Source organism: Prunus persica, chromosome G6, assembly GCF_000346465.2.
Source record: "Prunus persica cultivar Lovell chromosome G6, Prunus_persica_NCBIv2, whole genome shotgun sequence".
Classification (NCBI taxonomy): domain Eukaryota; kingdom Viridiplantae; phylum Streptophyta; class Magnoliopsida; order Rosales; family Rosaceae; genus Prunus; species Prunus persica.
In genome coordinates, this window is record NC_034014.1 from 7,975,970 (window position 1) to 8,001,202 (window position 25,233).

Consider the following 25,233-nt stretch of genomic DNA (forward strand, 5'->3'; position numbering starts at 1 on the left):
GAAGGACAAGTTGTTTTTTCACGAAAAGCAGATAGTAAATTTTATTAATGCCTACGAAGCCAGTTTCTGCAAGGCATCAATGGACAGCACAGCCGCCCCTCCTACCTGAAACGGCATCGTGTCTTCCCTTGACATGTGGAATATACACATTTCGTAACTTGGTCTTAAATAAAATGCACATATTTGTGATGAAAAATTTCAGAAACTCAAGTGTTTGTCGAAGAAGAGCGAGAAACAATTTCTGAACTGTTTCTAATGCTCCTACTCTAATAGGAACGCTATATTTATAAATTATATGCTTATAATAATCCTATATCTGATATTTTATGTTGTATATTCTTGTTCCACATGCAAAGTTTCTCTTTTCTCATGGGCCGAACTTAGCCCAAAGCTTACAAATCAAGAAGGATTGAGCAAACCACCACTACCTTAGTTGCCTCAATTGTGTAAGCAGTTCTTAGAATTGGCTTTGATCGGGTTATTAGGACTTGCTTGAGATTCTAATTTGATGGTAAATGCTCTTGGCTTGGGGAAAGTTGTTTAGCCCTAAGCGAAGTTCAATGGTCTAAGTTTGGGCTTCGCAGGCCTACATTGAGACAGAGTAGGGTAATGAGTTAGGATTAGGATAGGTTAAGGATTCAATTTGAGAATAAAAATAAAAAGGAAAATTGACTACTATAAACACAATTACTGTAATTTCTTTTGTGGGGTTTCTTATCTTCCCTTTTGATTTTCTCTTTTGAATTTAAAAAAAGAATATGTTATTGTTTAAAAGGCTGTTTAATTTAATTTTTACCAACCAAAAAAGAAGAAAATTCGTATAGCATCAACTGGTGGGTATTGCCTTTTCAACGTGGATTTGGAGAATTGCAAAGGTAAGAGCATCATGAACTTTGTCATAATTGGATTGCAAGCAATATTATATATCGAGATTTTGGGGGATTCTTATCTTAAACTGATGCGGTGGAAAATGATTACCGTTGTCTTATCGATGTTGCATCTCTCTCTTCTTTGCTGGTACTCCCAAGTTTTCCTTGTTGTAACAAAATAAGGTCTACACTTTGTCCATATTTTCATACAAAATGTCAATATCAGGAATAAGGTCTACCCTAATGCCAATAACTACTAACTTGAACAAATGTCATACAAAATATCAGGAATTTTGGCCCACATAAAACCCAAAAAGAATAAGAACAAAATATCATATATAACCTTGCAATACAGTTGGTATATGAGTAGTTAGGATTATTGCTGTTGATGAGGTTCAATTGTTAATATGAGTAGAAAAGGAGAAATTGTGTGTGATTATAACATTCACGCATGTGTCAATTGGTTTTATTTTTTAATTTTTATTTAATTTTTAGAATTAAGAAGAGATAACATGGTAGTTATGTTCCATAAAAGTATGACCTAATATATGATATTATTTTTAATTTTAATTTTTTAAATATTAAAAAAATATGAATTTACCATATTATCCTCATTTAATTATTAACTTCAATTCTTAATGTTTGAATTAATCAAGGGCATTTTTTGGCATTTTGAATGTTTCACCATTCTCTGACTTTTGCTTTATATATATAGATGAATGAATTAGTAATACCATGTAATAGTATTACAGTCACATCGAAAAAATAAAGCGTGAGGATTGTGTTACCATATAAGTTTCACATTATTTATGATATGCTTGTGCCAAATGCATCTACTGCCCATAAGTTAAAAGTATAAGAGCATCCACAGTGGGAGGGTGTATTTTTGGGGGTGTAAAGCCATTTTTACATTCCCTTTACACCTCCGGGGGTTGTAAATGTGGTTTTTGCTCCAATGGGAAAGATGTATAATTGATTTTTTTTTTTTTGTCTTAATTCATTTTTGTGTTAAATTTTTATTTGATGTTAACTTTATAAAATTAATTTTGTGTGTGTTAAGTTCATTTTATTTTTTCAAACAAATAGATCTAAAAATATTTAAATTCGGAGAAGATATAATTTCATCCAAAAAAAATCGTTGATTTCATCCAAAAATATTTAAATAGACCTAAAGCTGTTGGCTGTTTTTGAAAAAAAAGAAAAAAGAATTGCATCATTTAGCAAATTTTTGGTCCAGCAACTACTCTAGCTGCGCAAGTGGGTTTCATTCAACAACTTTTTTTATCATTTTTGTTCACATTTTCTCACATTTTCTCATGTAAGTCCCACCTGCAAGGGATGTAAAAAAAAATATAACCCCCCATTGGAGATGCTCTAAGAAACAAAAAATTATGATACAACTGTGGTAACCATAACACCAATATAATCAACCAAAAAAAAGGAAAGCAAATATAACCATATAGCAAAATTGAGGTAAGTTTTTACCCAACAAGCTAAAGAAGAACAATTTGAAAACGAGTGTATGACGTAACAAAAAGCCCATTTGACTTGTAGTAACAAAAGAAAAAATGGAACAAAAGAGAACAAAATCGGGTCTGTTTGGTAATAATGGATATGATTTTAAAAACAGAACCACGGTAATCAAATGAGTTTGAGTTGCATTGTAAGACAGTTTCATTGGATTAATATGATAAGTACGAACCTTAAACATCGGCTCACACAAAATTAACTCGCTCACTTTTCTCTACCTAATCGGCTTATTATATATAAATTCTGTGACTGTTCAAAATCTTTACCAATAACTGATCTTCCAGTCAATCCAATACCATCTGTAACTTTTCTTTTCTTAGGTCTCTGCCAAACGTATAAAAGGTTAAATCTTTCTAGCAAAGGTTGAATCTTTCTAGCCAAAATGAGCAGTTCTATCAATAGCAGCAGTAGCAGCAGAAGCAGTTGTGGATTGTGTCCATTTGCAGTGCAGGTGATTAAGGGAAGATGGTTCACAGTTTTTGCCTCTTTTCTCATCATGGCTGGAGCTGGTGCAACTTATCTCTTTGGTGTGTATTCAAAAGACATCAAGTCCACTCTTGGATATGACCAAACCACCCTCAACTTGTTAGGCTTCTTCAAAGATCTTGGTGCAAATGTTGGTGTGCTCTCAGGCCTAATTGGTGAGGTAACTCCAGCTTGGTTTGTGCTCCTTGTAGGTTCTGCTATGAATTTTGCAGGCTACTTCATGATTTGGCTTTCTGTGACTGAGAAAATTGCCAAGCCTAAAGTTTGGCAGATGTGTCTTTACATATGCCTTGGAGCCAATTCTCAGAATTTTGCAAATACAGGAGCTCTTGTCACTTGTGTCAAGAATTTCCCAGAGAGTAGAGGTGTTATGCTTGGTCTGTTAAAGGGTTTTACTGGGCTCAGTGGAGCTATTTTTACCCAACTTTACTTGGCAATTTACCCGAATGACTCAAAATCTTTGATTCTTCTAATTGGGTGGCTGCCTGCTGCACTATCAGTTGTTTTTGTTTACACCATTAGACCAATGAAAGCTGTTAAGCAACAAAATGAGCTGAGAGTCTTTTATCACTTCCTCTATATCTCAGTCTCCCTTGCATTGTTCATCCTGGCTATGAGTCTCATTCAAAAACAGGTTGCTTTCTCCCAAGCTGCCTATGCCGGAACTTCCGCTGTCGTTTGTCTGTTCCTCTTTCTCCCTCTTGCCATTGCAATTAGAGAAGAGCTAGTCCTCTGGAACCTCAAGAAAAAACCAGTTGATCCTCCAACTGAGGTGTCCATTGAGAAACCACAAGAAATTCAAGAAATAAAGGATGATTCAGATTTGCAAGTACAGAACACAAAGAGCACAACTTGTTTTGGCGACATTTGCAATAAACCAGAAAGAGGAGAAGACTATACAATTCTACAAGCACTCCTGAGCATGGACATGATGATATTGTTCATTGCAACATTTTGTGGACTTGGGTCAAGTTTGACAGCAGTAGACAACTTGGGTCAAATTGGTGAGTCTCTGGGATATCCAACCAAAACAATAAAAACATTTGTGTCCTTGGTGAGCATTTGGAACTACTTTGGGAGGGTCTTTTCTGGGTTTGTCTCTGAAAACCTAATCGTAAAGTGGAAGGTTCCAAGAACACTCATGATGACCTTTATGCTTGTTCTTTCATCTCTTGCCTACCTCTCCATTGCCTTCCCATTCCCTGGTTCAGTCTATGTGGCATCAGTGATCATTGGAGTTTCTTTTGGTGCTCAATTGACATTGCTTTTCACAATCATTTCTGAGCTGTTTGGCCTAAAGTACTTTGCCACATTGTTTAATTGTGGACAACTAGCAAGCCCACTTGGGTCTTATATTCTGAATGTAAAGGTCACTGGGATGCTCTATGACAGGGAGGCATTGAAACAGCTAGCAGAGAAAGGGTTGACTAGGTCATCAGTGAAGGAGCTGACTTGCCTTGGGGGTCAATGCTATAGGCTTTCTTTCTCCATTTTAGCTGCTGTCACATTCTTTGGTGCTCTTGTTTCTCTGGTTTTGGTGATGAGGACAAGAAAGTTCTATAAAGGTGATATATATAAGAAGTATAGAGAGGCTGCATAGGTTCCTGTTGATTCCAAAAACTTAAACTCCAACAGCATCTCAAGGGCACTCCCTATATTGTTTCGTTAGATACTCCTTATTTTAAGTAGTATTTAGTATTTTATTTTTTTCAATTGTTGTTCAAGAAATACTTGTAATAAGTTTAATCTATATAAATAAAGCAAAAGACGGATATTACATTTAACAAATAAAAAAAAGTTCTCTACAGGTTGCTCTCGCTACGCGAGGAGAGTCATGCCTCAAATATTAGGATTTAGGCTTTTCACGTTTAGTCGTCATCCCCTCCTCATCCTAACCACGTTCGTTTTCATCCATGTTCAGCCGCCGTTGTCATCCTCCTTGACTTGACAGCTTCGAGTCACTTTTCTTCCACCTCGAGTCATTGTCGTCACTCCTCTCTTCGACTCTGGGGGTGCTTGCCTCACTGTTGTCTCTGTTAGATCCTGGGCGTTGGTTTCATCGTTCTCTTTCTCCTTGATGCGTCGGTGTCTCTAGTGGTTGCCTTGGTATGGTGGTTTCAGTGGGTATGCTCATACTATTGTGCCAACAGTCTCCAAGTCAACAACAATCATGGTGCAAGCTGCTTTATTGGAGTCAGCAGTCACAGTGGAGGTGGCTTTCTCACACCCCTCTGTCATCCGATATGCAATCTCAAGCCTTACCTTCAGGAGAAGACGACCGTTATCCAGAGATTTGGCATGGATGGCTCTTCACCTAGGGTCTATAGCTTTGATCCTCATTTTTACGGTGTTGGGCCAGGTTTTTGGCAACTAGGGTTGTTGGGTACCATCCTTTTACCCATCTTTATGGGTTTAGCTGGTTACTTTGCTATGAAAATTGCGAATCGGGGTGACGTTAGTGTCCTTCTTGACAAACCTATGGAGACTGACCCAGTGGAGTCTCCTGGGCGCCTTCCTTAATGTGTTATTGGAGCATTCGTGGGCTTGGCATCCGGCGAATGCTATTATGCCTGATCCCCGTGTTCATGTTAAGTGGCTAGGCCAGTTTTGTTATTGTTGGGTGGTGTTTTCTTTGTTCTCCCCTTAACTGATCTTTGATTCTTTGCCTGTCTCAAGGGCTATGTTCTTATAGGAGGTTTCTTTGTCAGTGTTGAGATGATACGGCGTGCTTGGGGGCTTTTTATATTTATTTTCTTTCCTGACCTGTTTGCGGTTAGTCTCTTCTTTGTGTTGCTCCTTGCAGATTTCTCTTCTTTCATCACCAATTGTTATTGGAGGTGGCTGGAGATAGTGTGCTTAGGCCATCTCCAACCCAAAAGGTAAAAACCCAAAATTTTAGTTTTAAATCCAAAATTCTTCTCCAACCCATGTATTTTTGGGGGTAGAAATTTAAGAAATGTCAAATTTAGGGTGGAATTCCAGTCCAAGTTTTGCCTGGACTAGTATTTTATGTGGAGCCCAATAGCCAGCTGTGCAGCCCATGTGAAAGGAGGAAAAAAAAGCGGGCCCTGTGCTGCAAACTGATGTCGACCACTCACCTCCTTTCCGTGTGACAAGTGTCATGGCACATGAAAGAGCTGTTGAATCCAAGGCTCCATTTTGAAAGCTTTTGATCCTTAAAAAAAAAAAAAACCAAAAACCAAAAACTATTCCAAAAAGTTGATGTTTCCCATTTTATTCTATTTTAAATTCCAACATCTATATATAATCAATGGCCACGATTATTTTTAGGCAATCTCGACGGGAAAAATTCACATTCAACGGCTGAAATTTAAATTCAATGGTCAAATAATTTTTATAATTAATCTAAATTAGATTTAACCTCAAAACTCATCCCAAACTTTATAAATACCCATCTATTTGTTATACTTGCTTTTATTCTTTAAGTAAAATTATTTTTGGATTTTTTTAGATCAAAATGTTCAGAAAATTAAATCATGAATGTTGAAACAAAAATAATGTCAAGAAAAATTAACGATAAAAAAAAATTAGGGATTAACCATTCTTAAACAATTTAATAAAGTTGCGGACTCAAATTATGAGTCTGCAAGGTTGGAGGAAAAAACCATTTGAGTCATAAAAATACATGAATAGTTGTATTTTAGAGGGTGAAAATTTGAGTTTAGCCTCAACATGGTTGGAGATAGTCTTAGTGGCTGTTTTCTTTCTTCCTGGTGTATTGTGTTCACTGTCTGATGTTCTCACTGTCTTGTGGCTGTGGAAAGGACTATGATTTCATAGCAAGACTCTTTTGACATTTGGATTGTGTTGTAGTGTTCTCGTCAGAGGTCTTTGCGTTGAAGGTCTTTGTGTCAGTTTGTTATTTTATTTTATCTTGCTCTAGCATTGGTCCTACGTGACTGTTTCAAACTCTCTTGTTAGTCTATGACATGTTCGATACTCTTTCCTACCCTGAGGTTTATCCTTCAGAAAGGTTTTAACGAGGTCACTGTTTCGTGTCGTTCTATGTACGCAACTTTGATTATATGAATGAATTCCATTTCTCAAAAAATAAAAGGTGGAGAATGAACAAAATTCAAAATACCAAAAATTATCCTTGGTTAATATATTTATTAAGCATTGAAACTTATTTATTTATTATAATTAAATAAGAATAATATAATAAATTAACATTTTTTTAAAAAATAAAAACCAAAATGAGAAACGGGATCTTATTTCTTTCTTTTTAATTTTTTTTTGTTGGATTCTCTTTCTTAATTCTTAAGTTAAAAAATAATTGGCACACACACGTGTGTACCAAGGGGCTAGTGTTAAGAAAAGACTTTCGGTTTTAGCAACATAAAAAAAAATAAAAAAATTCAAATATGCTAGGAGAAAAACCAAATATAATGCAATCAATGTCATAGATTTGATTCCTCCCTACGTTTGTATCAAAAAACTAAATATATTTGCCCAAAAAATAAAACCCAAATGTTCTTGAAATTTTTTTTCAAAAAAAAGATTTTTTTTTTTTTTTTGGCGGTGTGTTTTCTGTTTGGTACATAACAACCACAATTGAACAACTGAGTTTTGCATTTGCTATCCACCCGTTTCGGTTGGAGGGGGGGGTGTCTTACTAACCCGGGAGTAGGGGCGTGCTTTGTGACACCACATCTCACTTGTCAAGACTTAGTTAAAACAGTCAATCACTTTAATATCGTGCTTAGTTACAAGCTCACCACACTACTAGGCTCACCACACTACTAGGCCCGGCCATCTAATTAGAATATAGAGCTTTTGAACCCCATTTCCCTTGCAAAAGTAACTATATAAATTCAACTTTACAAATTCTAAACAAAGTTTTGTGGGTACGTTGAGTGAATTTGTGGGTACAAATATACATTTCAAACGAAAACTGCTTATCAAAATATACCACAGCAGCAATTGCTCTGCTTCTAATTTTGTTTCCAGACAACAGCACAAAAGAGGACTGCAGAGAGCAGAGGGCAGAGATGAAGCAAAATGGAGAAAACGAGGTACAAGAAGCTATCTGGAAGTCAAAACCTAAGACAACAGCTTGTATTGTCTACACTCACCTTCACGCCCATTCAAATTCACGACATACGAACCAACGAGACATGGCCTGGTCTCCTCAAGTACGAGGTCTCCCTGGTCAAGTTGCTCGCCTTGGTCCACCATGGCTGTTCTTTCGAAATCAACGACACTGGTACCCAGTAGCCCTCCCCAAACACTAATTTTTTTCATACATTATATATATATATATATATATATATATATGGGTCGGATCCGTGGCACTATGTTTTTGACACAAGTTTTAACATAATTTTTGGGCTATTAGATTACTCCACTTTCAATGGATGAAATTAAATCTAACATGGATTTTTGACATAAAAATTAAATTAAAATGTTTTTCTCTCTCACTTCTCTCTATTTTCTCGGGTTGGTAAATTTCTCTCACCAAAGTTTTTTTTTGAGTGCTGCTAAACGAACTCTGAAATTAACTGAGTACACCCTATGATCTAAGTACACCTTAATATTTTAATCAAAATGTAAAATTAACTAAGTACACCCTATTTAACTACCAAAAATATGTTGGCGTGACTTGTGGATATTGACTTACTTTCCTTACACACCAAGAATTCCTATTATAATTGTAATTGATTTACTTTAATTCCTGATTTCCTACTGTAAATAGATTTAGGAATTTATTATTTACTTGCCCATTCAGGTTTCGTTGTATTATAAATATAACCTCCTACAAGGAGAAGAATACACAGAAAATTCCCACAAACAAATATTCTCTCATAATTTTCATATTTTAGCATGGTATCAGCGCCAGGTTACTGGGTACCAGTGTCGTGATATTTAATTTGATGTGAATTGTTAGATTATGAGTCTCATAATCTGGAGCACGAGATTACTCTCTGTTGAAAAGTGACCAATCGCCCATTCATAGCGATCAATTGCCTGACCCACCTGATCCATGCGAAGATATTTCTGATCCGAGTCCCACACCTACAGACAATACAGAACAACAAGATGAAGACCCCCCTTCTAACTCAACAGTACCAACAGACCAATCTCCTGAGAATATCCTTGAGGTAACTACTCCTACTAGACTTGTGCATTTAGATGATAAAACTATTGGATATCAATTACCTTTCAGGAAAAATCGTGGGAAGCCACCAAACCGTTATTCACCGGATATTGGCAAGACATTCAAGTATCCAATTGCAAATCATGTATCCACTGAGAAGCTGTCTGAACCACTCAAGGCTTTTGTGCATCAGTTTTCTGCTATCCATATTCCAACCAAGGTCTCTGAAGCATTGAAAGATCCTAAGTGGGTCCAAGCTATAAAAGAGGAGATGAAAGCTCTTGAGAAAAATCAGACTTGGACATTGGAGAGTATACCACGAGAAAAAAAGACTATCGGATGTAGATGGGTGTTTACTATAAAACACAATGCAGATGGATCTATCGAGCGATACAAGGCAAGACTTGTGGCAAAAGGGTACACACAGACCTATGGTATAGACTATGAAGAAACTTTTGCACCAGTTGCAAAGTTAAACACCGTCAGCGTCTTATTGTCCCTTGCAGCTAATTTGGATTGGCCACTACACCAGTTTGATGTAAAGAATGCTTTTCTACATGGCGAACTCACGGAGGAGGTGTACATGGACATTCCTCCTGGATATAATACTACTTAGACTGGAACTGTTTGCAGGTTACGAAAAGCATTGTATGGATTGAAACAGTCACCACGTGCATGGTTTGGACGGTTCACCATGGCAATGAAGAACAATGGTTTCAAACAGTGCAACTCAGATCATACTCTGTTCTTGAAACATCAAAAAGGGAAGGTAACAGCATTAATAATCTATGTTGATGATATGATTATTACTGGGAATGATAAACAGGAAATATCACAGCTACAAGACTATCTGGCTACGGAGTTTGAGATGAAGGATCTAGGTGGACTCAAGTATTTCTTGGGAATTGAGGTGGCTCGATCGCAGCAAGGCATATTTCTCTCTCAAAGGAAATATGTCTTAGACTTGTTGACAGACACAGGAATGCTAGATTGTAAACCTGCGGACACTCCTATTGTTCAGAATCATCATCTTGGAGAATATCCGGATCAAGTTCCAACTAACAAAGAAAGATATCAAAGGTTAGTGGGAAGATTGATCTATTTGTCACATACTCGACCAGACATTGCTTATGCGGTAAGCGTTGTCAGTCAATTTATGCACTCTCCAAGTGAAAACCACATGAATGCAGTTCTTCGGATACTTAGATATTTGAAGTCTGCACCTGAAAAAGGACTTATGTTCTCAAAGCATGGTCATCTAAATATTGATGGTTATTCAGATGCAGATTGGACAGGTAATGTAACAGATAGAAAATCCACATCGGGTTACTTCACATTCGTGGGAGGTAATTTGGTGACATGGAGGAGCAAGAAACAGAATGTAGTAGCTTTATCCAGTGCAGAAGCCGAGTTCAGAGGCATGACTAAAGGGATTTGTGAACTTCTTTGGTTAAGAAAGTTGCTTATTGAACTCGGGTATAAACCTACATCCACAATGAATCTCTTTTGTGACAACAAGGCTGCTATAGCCATTGCACAGAATCCGGTTCAGCATGATCGTACTAAACATGTTGAGGTGGATCGACACTTCATCAAACAGAAGCTTGAGGCTAAAGTGTTTCAGTTTCCTTTTGTGAAATCCGAGGATCAATTGGCGGATATTTTGACAAAGGCGATTTCCAGTAAAGCATTCCACAATTCACTAGATCAGTTGGGCATTGGCGACATCTATGCACCAACGTGAGGGGGAGTGTTGGCGTGACTTGTGGATATTGAGTTACTTTCCTTACACGCCAAGAATTCCTATTATAATTGTAATTGATTTACTTTAATTCCTGATTTCCTACTGTAAATAGATTTAGGAATTTATTATTTACTTGCCCATTCAGGTTTCGTTGTATTATAAATATAACCTCCTGCAAGGAGAAGAATACACAGAAAATTCCTACAAACAAATATTCTCTCATAATTTTCATATTTTAGCAAAATACCCCTGGTACACCCTAATACACTCTATCACACAACACCTTAATGGATCTGAATCATCTGCTTGGATTTTGTCTGCTTGACTTTTAATATAAAGCTGCCACATAAAGTATAATACAATCCAGTGATGAAAACAACTGTCACGCCATATATGGTAGTGAATCAAAAATAAAAATACATTTTTGCCAAACGGACAAAAGCTACGTCGATAGTTATCTTCTTCTTTAGAAATAGATTCAAGGAATGCCAAGTATAACACTCAACGATGCCAATTTTAGCTAGAAAAATTAAAAAAAAAACCCATCTATTTACAATCAAATGATCACCAATCTGACTGGTTCACAATGTAATTAATAATCCATCCCACATATACTTCCATGACGGCAACAAGCTGCGAGTGGGATAGGTGGGAGGAGATGAATGCGTGGGATTGAGGTTGTGGAGCATTTTGTTTAGGGTATAATTCCCTACAATCGGTGTAGGTGTTGGAGGAGGCCTAGTTGTTTTTATTATTCTTATTATTATTTGAAGTGCTGCTCATTGCAAATTATTGCCCTAACAAACATAACCAGAAGGAACTGCAAATATCGTGTATTCTTTTCTCTTCCATATTTTCTTCTTTTCATTTCAAATCCAGCTAACATCTCTATTTTACTCTCTCAATTGAAAATTATAGAAAAAATAATAGGGGTTTTAGCTGACTTGCTTATAAATTATAATAGGATTGAGAATAAAATGATTTCTATAAGTTGAGAGTAAAAAAGAAAGGCAATGGGATAAAATAAATAAAAATGGGGTTTTGAGGGTTTTGTGGACTCTCAAATTTTTGAAGAAGAAGAAAAAAATTAGATATCCTTTTTGGTCATTTTATATTGGGGTAAATGAGTAATTCAATAAATAATTTGGTAGCAGGGTGTACTCAGTTAATTTTAGGGTTCGTTTAGCAGCACTCTTTTTTTCTCTCTCTTCTTTCTCTTCCCCATCACGTTCTGTGCTAACTCTTTCTTTTATCAGACAAAAATAAAATAAAAAAACCTTCTTGTTCTTTCTCTCTTTCTTTCATTCTATTTAACTACAAGAAGAGGTACCTCTCTAGAAATTAAGTTACTCATATCAATGGGTTTCAAATTGTTGTTAATGTTTCTGAATCTTTGGGTTTAGGATTTATGGATTTTAATCTTCGCTTTCAACTTTGAACCAAGCCATTAAAAACCTTAACACATAATATCGCCCTGGTCTTGTAAAAAGAAACTTGTAAATTAAAGTTATGCGAATCAATTTTACCACCAGTTCTCAAGTCTTACAAATAGTAGCAGTAAGGAAGTTTGCGCAAATTCAAAATATTATTTGGGTATCATTCTTCTTCATCATGATATCCAAGCTTGTTGAAAGGTAATCCAACTTGGCATTTTGTATTAAAAAAAAAAAAAAGACGAAGAACAAAGTAAAAATTGGGACTTTTCACCTAATATGTAGGATTTCATTAGAACATCAAGACACAAGGGTTTGAGCAGCTGAAGCAAATGAAAATAGAAGAGATAAACGGAAAGAAAGAAACAGTGAAGAGCAAGATGGTTTTTTTTTTTTGGGTTTGATGAGAGAGAGATAGTAGAGAGCGTGTTGAAAAGAGGAAGAGGAAAGAGAGAAAAAAAAATGATTTATTGAGAGAAATTTATCTTTTCAAGAAAATAGGGAGAAGAGAGAGAAAATTATTTTTATTATTTTATATTTTTTTAATATCAAAAAGCCATATCAAGTATAATCTCATTCATTGAAAGTAGAGTAATCTAATGGCCCAAACATTATGTCAAAATTTGTGTCAAAAATATAGTACCACGGATTCGCCCTATATTGAGTAGGCACTGGATTTAAGTTCAAGCCAGGGATAGCGATGGGTCGGTTGAAACTGGACCACGACTGTGGTTTTGAGCGGTCTATTGGGTATTTCTTGGAGCCCTTGAGTTTGCTTGGCCTCTTTGCCAAGAAACCCATTACCATTACGCTTAAAGGTAGCCACTTTTTTCACTGCTAATTCCGAACCTTGTTGCTTGATTATTGCTATGACTTTGAAAACTGCATATTTGTAACTACTTCTAAACTTGGCACTTGGTAATGACCAAGGTTTAAAATATCGGTGATATCGGAAATATCGATAGTCCAAAAACACGGAAATTTCGATGGAAATATCGGGATATTATCGATATCGATAAAAATTGAATAAAAATCACGGAAATTGTAAGAAAAACTTGGAAATTTTTATTGAAACTTTGGAGGATGCTTATTTAGTCAATTATCTATTAGTTTATCACAAAAAATTGGAAGGAAATGCATTGCATGATGAATTTAACTAATTTAAGTTGATTATATAGCGAGCTGACAAACACTGTGAGTGTAGAAAATATGTAGTAATTAATGAAAGAAGATTAAACACACCACAAATTTTTTGTTGTTGTATAAATTACAATAACATATATATAAGTTTGTAAACTTACCTTAAATATGAAACTCTTTGTGTAAAGGCCAAATAGAATATGCATGGACCAACAAGAAAACAATAATGAAACAAGTGTAACAAAATGTGATGGAAGCATATAAAGTCTTTAATAATGAATTTAGAGACAATAAATACACATGTAAGTGACCAAATAAAGAATAGAAAAATTAAAAACCACATGTCATTGACTAAGTAAGTAATTGACACAATTTAAAATATAATACCACCCTTAAATTTGGAATAGATAATAATAAACATGCAAATTAAATAACAATAATGAATGAGAATAACTTACTATGAACTTGTGGGGAAATTGAGGTTGATAGATGTTGAGAAAAATATGAGCATTATGTTTTGTTTTGGAGAGATGTTGAGAAACAAGGGACGGCATGGGACTATTTGATTTTATTTGTATATATAGAAATAGGATTACCTAACTATATGTATAGAAATATGACTATAACTAATTAGTTAGGTGAGTGGTTGAATGGTGGGGTGAATGAGTAAGTTGAAATGTGGTGAATAGTTGAAAACTTGAAACTTGAAAACCAGCTCGCATGTAGTGTATTATATATATTAGATTACATAGTTTATAATAACAAACTTATGACCAGCGTGGTGGTTAAGAGGCTGCAATTTTCGGAGGGGAGCTGGGTTCGAGCCCCAGCGTGCGCAAGAGAGTGAGTGAGTTAATTGTTTAATTTTTGAAAGTTCATATCGCGATATTATTGCGATATTATCGATAATATCGCGATATATTGACCATTTGAAGTTACCAATTGAACGAAAATATCGTAGCCGAAATATCCTTGAAATTATTGAGGAAATTATCGATATATTGACGATATATAGATGAATTTGTGCGAAAATATCGCTGGACAAAAAAAACGATCGATTTTTAATACTGTGGTAATGACATAGTTTTGGTAATATTAAGAATTCAGTTTGTTTGAACACTTACAATTTTACAATGTAGATGGGATTTTAACAATCGGTTCTAGCCAACTAATTTATTGAACACTTACAATTTTACAAGCCAAACTATCTAGTTCTAGCATAGATGTAATTTTATTTTTATTTTTATTTTTATTTTTATGGTGCGTTTGAGTTCATATTGCTTTCGGTCTAAGTGAAGAACAGGAGTTTGACAATGTCTTCTTGCTTTAAGATCATGGTTCTTTTATATAACCATAACCACTCTTCCAACAGCACAAATTTTCAATTATTTACTTATTTATTTTCTAGTCAACACGGTCAACAGGGGGAAGTCACTTGCATTTTGTTCTTTCAGGAATTACAAATGATTCCAAGGGCCCATCTATTGATACCTTCCGGTCTACTACCTTTCCCATTTTAAAACGCTTTGGAGTTCCCTCAGAAGGATTGGAGCTGGAAATAAGGAGTCATGGATGCGCTCCTAAAGGCGGTGGTGAAGTCGTTGTGGCAATCCCAGTTGTTCAAAGTCTTGAATGTGAGTTTTTGAGACTTATGGGTAGTCTTTTTTTCTTCATTTTTGTTGGGTTTTGTTTTATATGTTTTGCTCTACGAGAGGATTAGAGGTGTTAAATTCTCAACGAGAGTGTCTGTGCAGTTTGAAAATACAATGGTACATGCAGCTCGAGGAGTCTTTCATCCCTTCCTTCCAGATGTTCACATATTTACTGACCATAGAGCTGGCCCACAAGCTGGAGAGTATGTTGTCAATCCAGATATTGTTAATTTCTCTAATGTCAGGATATATTTGATGGAATTGTGAATGTGTTTTTTATTTATTAAGGTTTATGCCATTTAAGTACACTTCCACTCATATAGACAACAATGACTTTATGGCAGGTCACATGGTTATGGAATGTCACTAGTTGCAGAAACAACCTCTGGCTGCTATATCTCTGCTGATACAACTATATTTCTCATGCACGAGGGGAACACATATCTGAAGTTGACTATGAGAAGAAAGAGCTGGTGCCTCCAAAGGATGTTGGTTTGAAAATTGCTTCTGTTCTGCTTGGGGAGATTGGGCAGGGCGGAGTGGTCGATTCAAATCACCAGGTTAGTTATTTTTATGTATTGTGCTCCTTCCCTACCAACTTAATTCTCGTACTTTCTAATTTTTATTGATTTTAGAACTTCACACCATAAGGCAGAAATTAAGGAAGCGTGCACTAAAACAGGAAAATGATTTCTGGAAATGGATGAAATGAAGGGAAAAGTTGTCCTAGATGGAAGATTTGGCAAAATTTTAGTCTGAGGAAGACCCTTGAAATTCCTTTATGATTTTATTAAGGCATTTGCTATATATACTTCTGCTATTTCAGTAATCACTCCCATTTGTCAGATGAAGAGAACAACAATAAGGAGTTATTGATAACCTAAAATCATTTATGATCATTGTTCATGGTCTATGCCTTTCCTCTTGCTATCTATGAAAAAAAGTATTGGATTGAAAATATTAAAATTGACACTTGTTACTCCAGCCAAACGGATGCAACAACAAAACAAGAACCTTGAGAAAGCAATATCCAAATGAAAATGATTTTGAAATCCTAGCCAAAGTCTTCTGAATCTGTCAAATAAGGACATAGAAGAGATGCTGCTGTGAGGATACCAGCCAAATTTTTTCCATAGTGACAATCAAACATACATAACCACTAAAATATGAATTGTCTTTTATTATTTATTCCATGCGGGCGACTTGGCACACCGCACTTTCAATAAGAAATGACTTATGATTGCTATAAAAATGAAATGTTAGAGTAGAAATATATTATTTGAATATGGGTGCCTCTCGCCTCCTCCCTTTTTATGATTTATGTTTGTCTTCTGATAGTGAGTTTGCTGCCATTTGGGTTTGTAGGGTTTGTTTTTTCTTCTTTGTTTCATTATGTCCCCAAGATGCTTCAAAAGTTCGGGTCGGAAAGCTCTCTCCTTATGGGATAGATACACTCAAAAACATCAGTGATTTTCTCGGAGTTAAATTTGTCATTATGCCGTGCGCATCCACAAGTACTGTTCTTCTCAAGTGTGTGGGCTGTGGTATGAGGAAGCTATCTAGAAAGATTTCGTGATAGTCACAATACAAGGTATATGATTTTCTATATATCAAGCAGTATGTTTCATTATGCTAAAGTATTGTCAAAAGCCCTCCCGTGCATCAATCGTAGAAGATTGCAACTTCATATCTTTGTACATCTTTTGCTATGTAGTCCAATCACATAAACTCCAGTTAAGAAGTAGGAGTTTTTGCAATTTTTAACACATTAGTTCAGATTTTTTCGAATATATATAGAAGTTAATGTACACATTAGTAACATATAATCAATGCACGCATGGTTTCTTGGGTGCCTATTTAGAGGTTAATGTTGAGATGTGTATTGATTTTTCATGTTTGGCAAATGTTTGGATTTAGAAGCTTAAAATGGTAGGCGAGGTGTCCATTTAATATCTAATTTTGTTTTCAAAGCTAAATGTGGTTTAATAATATTGACATGTGTACGGCGGTGCTTCAAGTGTTGAAGGAGAAAACATCGACTAGGAAGTCGAAGAGGATAACTATACATAGAGGGGCGCTTTATTCGCACTCCTGTAAACTGTTTAAACATTTCCACTGGAGTGCAAACAGAGCTCCCCTTATCTATGACAATAAGGAGCTATCAACATATTGGTGGAGTAGGAAGCATAAATTAGGCATAAGCACCCGTTGCGAATTTCCTGAAAAAAATGTTTGCTAGTGCTTTGCAAAGCTCCAACACACTTGGGTTGCGAAGACATTGCCCATAAATTCGATATGACCTATACATCCTTCTCCAGATCTGAGTCCTTATTTATAAAATCTTCAAATTCCTAATTTCTCTGTTTACAATGTCTGTTTAGGTTCCTCATCCGTTGACAGTGTCTGTTTTTGCAGTCATAAACCAACGAAAAAAGAAAAATAATCTATGGATCCTGTTTATACTCTGTATTTCTTATATATGTCACCTTTGTAGAACTTTCTTGTCCTGAACACCAAAATCAGTGACACAAGAGCACCAAAGAACGTAGCAGCAGCTAAAATTGTGAAAGACAACCGATAACAATGATTTCCAAGGCATGTCAAGTCCTTCACTTGTGATCTGGTCAAACCTCTCTTTGTTAGCTCTTTCATTGCCTCCTTATCGTAGAGCGCCCCGGTGAGCTTCACATTGAAAAGATAGGACCCTAGTGGACTTGCTATTTGTCCACAATTGAATAATGTAGCAAAGTGCTTAAGACCAAAGAGCTCGGAAATGATTGCAAAAAGTAACGGCAATTGAGCCCCAAAAGAAAACCCTATGATCACCGATGCCACGTAAACTGAACCAGGGACCGGAAATGCAATGAGTAGGAGACCAACACATGATAGAACAAGAGCAAAAGTCATTACTAATGGTCTGGGAATTTTCCACCTGATCAGTAGGCTTTCGGAGATGAACCCAGAAAAGACTCTGCCAAAGTAGTTCCATATGCTAGTCAATGACACAAAAGTTTTTATTGTTTTGGTTGGATACCCCAAAGACTCGCCAATTTGCCCCAAGTTGTCTACTGCTGTCAAGCTTGACCCAAGCCCACATAATGTTGAAATGAACAAAATGAGCATGTCCGTACTTAAGAGTGCTTGTAAAATGGTATAGTCTTCTCCTCTTGTTGGTTTGTTCCATATGTCAGAAAAACAACCTGGCTCTGGTGTCTCCAATTCTTTCTCTTTCGGCTCATTCTTTTTCTCTTCGATCTCTTGTGGTTTCTCAACTTTGACCTCAGTTGGAGGATCAACAGGCTGTTTCTGGAGGTTCCAGAGGACTAGCTCTTCTCTAATGGAAATGCCAAGAGGGAGAAAGAGCAACAAAACAGCCACAGTGGCGCTTCCAGCATAGGCAGCATGGGAGAAATTAATATATTTCTGAAGCAGATTCATCACCATGAGAAATACTGCAAGGATAATTGAGATGTAGAGGAAATGGTAAAAGACTTTGAGCTCATTGGGTTGCCTAATAACTTTCATTGGTCGAATGGTGTATACAAAAACTATTGACACTGCAGCAGGGAGCCAGCCAATAAGAAGAATCAAGGATTTTGAATCATTTCCATACACTGCTAAGTAAATTTGTGTCAGGATAGCTCCACTAAGCCCAGTAAAACCCTTTAACAGACCAAGCATAACACCTCGGCTCTCTGGGAAATTCTTGACACAAGTGACAAGAGCTCCTGTATTTGCAAAGTTTTGAGAGTTGGCTCCAATGCATATATAAACGCACATCTGCCATACTTTAGGCTTGGGAATTCTGCCAGTGACAGCCAGCCAAATCATGAAGTAGCCTACAAAATTCATGACCGCGCCAATTATGAGCACGAACCAAACTGGGGTTACTTCACCAATTAGGCCAGAGAGGACACCAACGTTTGCACCAAAATCTTTGGAGAAGCCTAGCATGTTGATTTCTGTTTGGTCATAGCCAAGAGTGGACTTGATCTCTTTGGAATAGGTACCATAGAGGTAAGTGGCACCAGCTCCAGCCATAATGAGGAAGGAGGCAAACACACTGAACCATCTTCCTGTCAGCATATACCTCGAAAACCTTCCTATTTCACTACATCCCATAGCATTACTACTAGCTTTAGAACTGCTCATTTTTGCCTTGGTCAGGCTAGGACTGTTGCAAGGGAAATTAAGCAATCAAGTGTAATTTTGGGTAGAAATTTAGAACTTTTTCTGTATTGTTTTGTTACAGATGCATTAATATGTAAGAAAAGACAGAGTGAGATGGGTTATGATAGAATTTGGGGTTCATATAGTGGAACAGATTCACAAAGGGATTTTACAATTGGCAGAAATGTAAGAGACTACCGCCAGCCTCCATGAACTGATAGAGAAGTGGAGCCACACATTGGCTACAAGTAAGGCTAGATAGGAGGTGGGTGAGTTTGTGTAAGCCGTTGTTTTTGCTTTTCTTTTAAGGCTATTTTCATCAGATTAATATAGTGAGTTTTTTTGGGAGCTATTTTTACCAGGTTGATTGACATTTGACCAATGTCTAATAAGAGACATTGGTCAAATGTCTCGCACAGCTAGAGACATTGGTCAAATGTCTAATAAGGGGAAATTGACACGTGTCCCTCTCAAAGTTAGAGCGTCCTCTGAAACTTCTGATATGATCTTATGTGTTTGTATTAGTATGATGATTGGAGAAGAAAACTAAACTTATCCTTTAGAACAATTTTGAAAAGGTAATAAATCTTGTTCATACACTACAAAGATATCAAGAAACAAAACAAACACTAGGAACAGATAGTCAGATGTGTGAAACCAACCAACTTGAAAATGAAAATATAGAAGACAAAGAAGGAAAACTGGCATCCTCACAATGTATCTAGTACAAGTATAAGTGGACTAAGCCATTATCAAACACAAGAACCGTATCATCTATATGTTCCCGGATGGAGACTCTTGAGCTGACGTTTAAGAATTAATTGGATAGATGCATAGTAGTAAGTCAGATCCATCGGGCGTGTCAAGCGGTTCAGTTTGATGGAGGTGGGGAGAAGAATGGAATTGATGGAATAGTTGGGATTGAAGGGATTGTTGTCGGGAATGTAGGCAGTATTGGGTTGGCCGGCAATGGAGGTAGTGTCACCTTTGGGGTTGTGGGCAACGTAGGCAATGCTGGTTTTGGCAAAGAAGGGACTTGGGAGCTTGGGAGTGGTTGTAGAGTTGGGTTAGTTGGCAGTGTGGGCAATGTGGCCTTGGGCAGTGTTGGTACTGAGGGCAATGGCGGCAATGTGGCCTTGGGCAGTGTTGGTACTGAGGGCAATGGCGGCAATGCAGCCTTGGGCAGTGTTGGTAATGAGGGCAATGGCGAGAATGTGGGCAATGTGGGCTTGGGCAGAGATGGAATTGTAGGCACAGTCAATGCCGGTGGTGGAGCTGCTGGGGTGTCCAAAAGGTGGCGAGCTGCTAGGCTCACATGGATGTAGCTTGAGAGTGACAACACCATGGCCAAAGACAAAATGAAAAAAAGATTGGGAAAGGCCATGATTGAGTAGACTCAGTGGAGGGCAAATGTCTTTGAAATGTTTTTGGTTATGAAGAGCAAGAGGTCTCCATTGGGTTTTTATAGAGAAAATGTGTGGAAAAACTGCGAGGACTTGGAATTATTGGCATATGAGTTTGATGAGTTGTGGTTGTAGGAAGCATGAAAAAACTGTTGGTTGGTTCACCTCCCACCTTAACTGGTTCCAAATTCAACACCAAGTTTATTTTTATATGCTGGTAGGCTAAGGCTATTGAACTAACCAAAGACCATCAAAGTATGATGATGGGACCCACATCACCTTCTGTTGGATGCATGATTTGAAATGCTGGAAAAGTCTATTAATTCATGCCTTGAGCTAGGCTAAACTTGGAAACAAAATGAAATGACAAGTTAAAAGAAAAAAAATAACCAATGAAAAAGGGAAAATGTATGGTAGATTTTCAGACGGATTGGATTGGAATAAGGGAATTCCAATTCCATTCCAGAATATTTTGGAATTTCAACATCCATTACAATTTGGAAAACTTGGAATTTTCAGAACTAACATATTTCAAATTTTTTTATAGAAATTCTTGAAAAATCATTGAAAATTTTAAACATGTCTTAACCATTTGAAAGGTTAAAATTAGCTTGAAAAATCATACGGAAAAGCTCGAAAAACTATTACTTACTATCACTTATGAAATAGCTCGTCTATGTCTATTTGGTCATTAAGTCATATCAAATTCAACACGAAACTAGTCATTATATGTAGTCTAAGCTTGAACCCTCAATGTATTTTGGAATTTGGAATTTTCGAAATTTTGATATACATTCTTATTCCAATTACAAGTAAATTTTTTTCGCAATTTTCGGATGTCGAAATTAATTTGGAGTCATTTTGGTTCGGAATCGGTCAGAATCGGGATTTCCAATCCAATTTGCACCCTTAGGCAAAACAAATTAAAGAATGTAGTACCTTGGGCTCAAAGGCAGCCCTAATTTGATGATGAAGCCCTCTCTGTCTTTGTGGCTTTGGTATCATTCTTATATTTACCATCCTTAAACTTCTTATACACGTCATTTTGTTAAACTTTGCTGTTCATGGAGCGAAAATAAAGGAAGCCAGACCTCCGAAAAATATGACGACGGCGTCATAATTGAAAAAGAACTTGTGAAACATGTAACTCCCTTGCAAACAAGTTTGCCTAGGTCAGAGGTAATGCTCAATTTCGCTTTCAGTGACTCATGGTTTTGATGTGTATATCTATTGAGTAGCCAGACTCGATCCTTGGATTTCAAAGGAATGTAGAAATTAATCTGAATAGCCATTTGTTATTTAGAACAGTGGTTGCAAGAACAAATCTGGGTTTGTTTTTCTGTCAGCTAAATGTGAACTTTTTTTTAATTTTTTATCAATACTGAATTTCATTTCAAGCCAAACAAGGCACTAAAGATACAGAAAAGAGGAATTAAACAGCCAATTAAGAAAGCCTATCAATTGAATATATACTATCCAGCAAAGACAAACCTCCAACAAAAAAGTAAACAAATAGGAGGGCATGGTAGCCAATCAGACACTAACACCTGAACCTGAGACAGTGGTGGTCGCGAAACCCAGCTTTCCAGCTCCACTGCTCTAACACCAATCAAGGCAGCCTCATGAGCAGCCCTTTTAAGACGCCTGCTAATCCAGTTCCATCCCACCTGCCTAAAAGAGAAGCAAGTTGGAGATTTCTTCGAGTAGGAGAAAAATACAACACACCTTGTTCCTCGCATCTACCCTCACTCCATTTATAAGGAGTCTTGAATCAGTTTCCACAATAACTTCTCTATATACGCAAGGTTAGCAGCAAGCACAAGACCTTGGATGGTCACATTGGCCTCAGCAGCAAGTGCAGAATCGCATATAATAGGACCAGCCAAACCCCCTTCAAAGGCCCCATTAGCATTCCTGATAATTACCCAAAGCCTCCTTTGAAGGAATCACTCACCCACCCTCCATCTATATTAATTTTCACAAAATTTCCATGAGGGGGTATCCAGGAAGCAGGGTCAGCACTTGTGTCAGTTTCGTCATATCATTGACGTCATTCTTCGGCCACACTTCAATAAACTCGCTTTTGGCACATAATTCTTTCTCAAGCACCATAGCTGGCTCAAGTCTGCGCCCTTTAATCACAGCTTTGCATTTGGATTTCCAGATTTCCCACACAAGAAAGCTCTCAAGAGTGAGCATGTTCTTATTTTCCTCTTTTGTGCAGGATCTGATACTAAGCAGCTCACTCAACCAAATATCAATAGTACGAAAGCTTTGGGTACCAATACGGAGACAAAGAGGAGAGCCAAACCACATTGCCCGAGTCCAAGGACATAGAAAAAGAACATGTTCAATGGATTCTTCGAACTGCTCACATAGTACAAAAACAGGGAACTCGCAAATCTTTCTCTTAAATAAATTCAGTCTCGTCAGAACTACATTCGATTGTTAGTGTATAAGCATTGAGCTAATTTAAGCTCAGTGTTAATTTTTTTTTGGACAAAGCTCAGTGTTAATTAGCCTAGTATTTCATTGTGTATTCACTTTGTCTTAGAAAATGACAAGTGTAAGGTTGAGATGCAATATTATGTGTGTGCATCCAGCTAAGGCTAACGGTCATGTACTTCATGCTTTGTGTGTGTGCGTGATGGAATAGAGAAAAACAGAATATACATATCCTTGCTCTCTGACTTAGAGAGTAAGTAGAGCAGTTTTTACAGATTTTCTCTCCTTCTATTCCTCTCACTCCTTTCTCTGATAAATCAGCTAGAATACTAGCAAACACTCTCAAAACTTTAACATGGCCTCAGAGCCAGGTTGGATCGATTAAGATCTGGGCGTAAGAAATTGAGCTCCACTCAAGTTTGGTTGAGCTCAGGCGAAGTTGCAGAACGTTCGAAAAATCGGTTTTCGGCTTGTGATTCATTTCATCTGAGCTAAACGATGGCTGGATCTGGAAGTTCTGAAGTAAGAACTCCGATCTTCTCCGACGAGAATTACGAATTCTGGAGAATCAGAATGACGACGATCTTCAAGTCGCACGGGTTATGGAAACTGGTTGAAAAGGGGATTTCAATCTCAGACTCAACGAAGAAGGTTGAAGGAGGCTCAGAAGAGGAAGTTGATGAGAAAACAGCAGCTGTCTATATGCAAGATGCTAAGGCCCTGGGCATTATTCAGACTGCGGTTTCAGATCAGATTTTCCCACGAATAGCTAATGCTGGAACAGCAAAAATGGCTTGGGATTTGTTGTATGGAGAGTACCATGGTGGTGATCAAGTAAGGTCTGTAAAATTATAAAATCTGAGGCGTGAATTTGAGTATGCTAGGATGAGAGATGATGAAACCTTATCTGGCTATTTGACTAGGCTAAATGACTTGATAAACCAAATGAAAACATTTGGTGAGATTCTGACTAATGAGAGACTTGTTCAGAAAGTGTTGATTAGCCTTAGCAAGCCATATGACCCTATTTGTCTGGTTATTGAAAATACCAAAAGTTTGGAGAATGTGGAATTGCAGGAAGTTGTAGCTATTTTGAAAAGCCAAGAACAAAGGTTTGATCTACATAATGTGGATACCACTGAAAGGGCATTTGCCTCCCTTTCTGTGAATTCAAAAGGACAACAAAGCAAGAATCATTCTAAGTCTCAAAAGAATTGGAATCCTAAGGGAAAACCATGGGAATCGAAAGGAAAGCCTCAGCAGAACAATTATGCACCAAATCACAGTTTTGGTTCACCACAACAGACAACTCAAGATGCTGCTAAACCACAGTGCAAGGTGTGCTCCAAATTTCACTTTGGTGAGTGTAGATATAAGGGGAAGCCTAAATGTTTTAACTGTGATAGGTTTCGACATTTGGCTAGGGAATGCACCATAAGTAAGGGTACTCAAAAGGCCAACTGTGTAAATCAAACTGAGGTGACTGGAAATCTTTTTTATGCAAATAGTGTCATTACTGAAGTGCAAATGCATGGAAATTGGTACATTGATAGTGGTTGCAGCAACCACATGACTGGAAATGCTGAGTTGCTTGTTGATGTAAGGACAAATGTCCATGGAAAGGTGCAAATGCCTACTGGAAATCTGGTAGATGTTGCAGGAATAGGCTCATTGGTGATTGACACAAGTGCAGGCAGAAAATATATCAGAGAAGTCATGTTTCTACCTGGTTTGAAAGAAAATTTGTTGAGTGTTGGACAGATGGATGAACATGGGTATTACCTACTATTTGGTGGAGGCATGTGCTGCATCTTTGATGGCGCCTCACTTGACAAGTTGGTTATCAAGGTCAAGATGAAAAATAATAGGTGTTATCCATTATCTTTAATGCAAAATGATCAGATTGCGTCGAAGGCTAGTGTGACAGAATGTACTTGGATTTGGCACAAGAGGTTAGGTCACCTAAACCTCAGAAGTCTCAAACAATTGAGAGAACAAGATATGGTTCATGGACTTCCATATCTAGAAGAAACTAATGGTGTGTGTGAAGGATGTCAATTGGGAAAACAACATAGAGACTGGTTTCCCAAAGAACATGCTTGGAGAGCACAAAATCCACTTGAACTGATACATACAGATCTGTGTGGTCCTATGCAGACTGAATCCATAGCTGGAAATAGGTACTTTATGCTACTCATTGATGATTGCACAAGGATGGCTAGGGTCTATTTTCTAAGGTATAA

At 37.1% G+C, this 25,233-nt stretch overlaps 4 protein-coding genes across 5 annotated transcripts; 2 read left to right on the forward strand and 2 right to left on the reverse strand.

The window, feature by feature from the left end:
* On the forward strand, window positions 2,782–4,485 carry LOC18775592 (protein NUCLEAR FUSION DEFECTIVE 4). The gene has a single exon (XM_007208387.2). It carries the CDS (start codon window positions 2,782–2,784, stop codon window positions 4,483–4,485), a length of 1,704 nt encoding a protein of 567 aa, XP_007208449.2.
* On the reverse strand, window positions 12,836–19,124 carry LOC18773405 (protein NUCLEAR FUSION DEFECTIVE 4). The gene is made up of 2 exons (XM_007206618.2): window positions 17,436–19,124; window positions 12,836–13,036 (listed from the first exon to the last, which is right to left on the reverse strand). The coding sequence occupies exons 1-2, from the start codon at window positions 19,122–19,124 to the stop codon at window positions 12,836–12,838; spliced, it is 1,890 nt and encodes a 629-aa protein (XP_007206680.2).
* On the forward strand, window positions 13,510–16,439 carry LOC18775327 (probable RNA 3'-terminal phosphate cyclase-like protein). Of its 2 annotated transcripts, XR_002271968.1 has the most exons (4): window positions 13,510–14,954; window positions 15,075–15,175; window positions 15,317–15,532; window positions 16,338–16,439. XR_002271968.1 is itself a non-coding variant. In XM_020565266.1 (3 exons), the coding sequence occupies exons 1-3, from the start codon at window positions 14,889–14,891 to the stop codon at window positions 15,468–15,470; spliced, it is 321 nt and encodes a 106-aa protein (XP_020420855.1). In that variant the 5' UTR covers window positions 13,510–14,888; the 3' UTR covers window positions 15,471–15,781. The 2 variants fall into 2 exon arrangements, 1 of the variants encoding a protein (XP_020420855.1); XM_020565266.1 differs by lacking the exon at window positions 16,338–16,439 and having other exon boundaries at window positions 15,317–15,781.
* LOC18773595 (proline-rich receptor-like protein kinase PERK2) lies at window positions 19,695–20,559 on the reverse strand. Its single transcript, XM_007207873.2, has one exon. It carries the CDS (start codon window positions 20,524–20,526, stop codon window positions 20,014–20,016), a length of 513 nt encoding a protein of 170 aa, XP_007207935.2. The 5' UTR covers window positions 20,527–20,559; the 3' UTR covers window positions 19,695–20,013.

Coding starts and splice junctions, on each gene's coding strand:
- LOC18775592 (XM_007208387.2), top strand. CDS start 2,782: ATGAGCAGTTCTATCAATAGCAGCAGTAGCAGCAGAAGCAGTTGTGGA.
- LOC18775327 (XM_020565266.1), top strand. CDS start 14,889: ATGGATGCGCTCCTAAAGGCGGTGGTGAAGTCGTTGTGGCAATCCCAG. Junction 14,955..15,074: donor AGTTGTTCAAAGTCTTGAAT/GTGAGTTTTTGA, acceptor GTGTCTGTGCAG/TTTGAAAATACAATGGTACA. Junction 15,176..15,316: donor GCTGGCCCACAAGCTGGAGA/GTATGTTGTCAA, acceptor ACTTTATGGCAG/GTCACATGGTTATGGAATGT.
- LOC18773405 (XM_007206618.2), bottom strand. CDS start 19,124: ATGAGCAGTTCTAAAGCTAGTAGTAATGCTATGGGATGTAGTGAAATA. Junction 13,037..17,435: donor ACATATATAAGAAATACAGA/GTATAAACAGGA, acceptor GCAATAATCAAG/CAACAAGGTTCGGAATTAGC.
- LOC18773595 (XM_007207873.2), bottom strand. CDS start 20,526: ATGGCCTTTCCCAATCTTTTTTTCATTTTGTCTTTGGCCATGGTGTTG.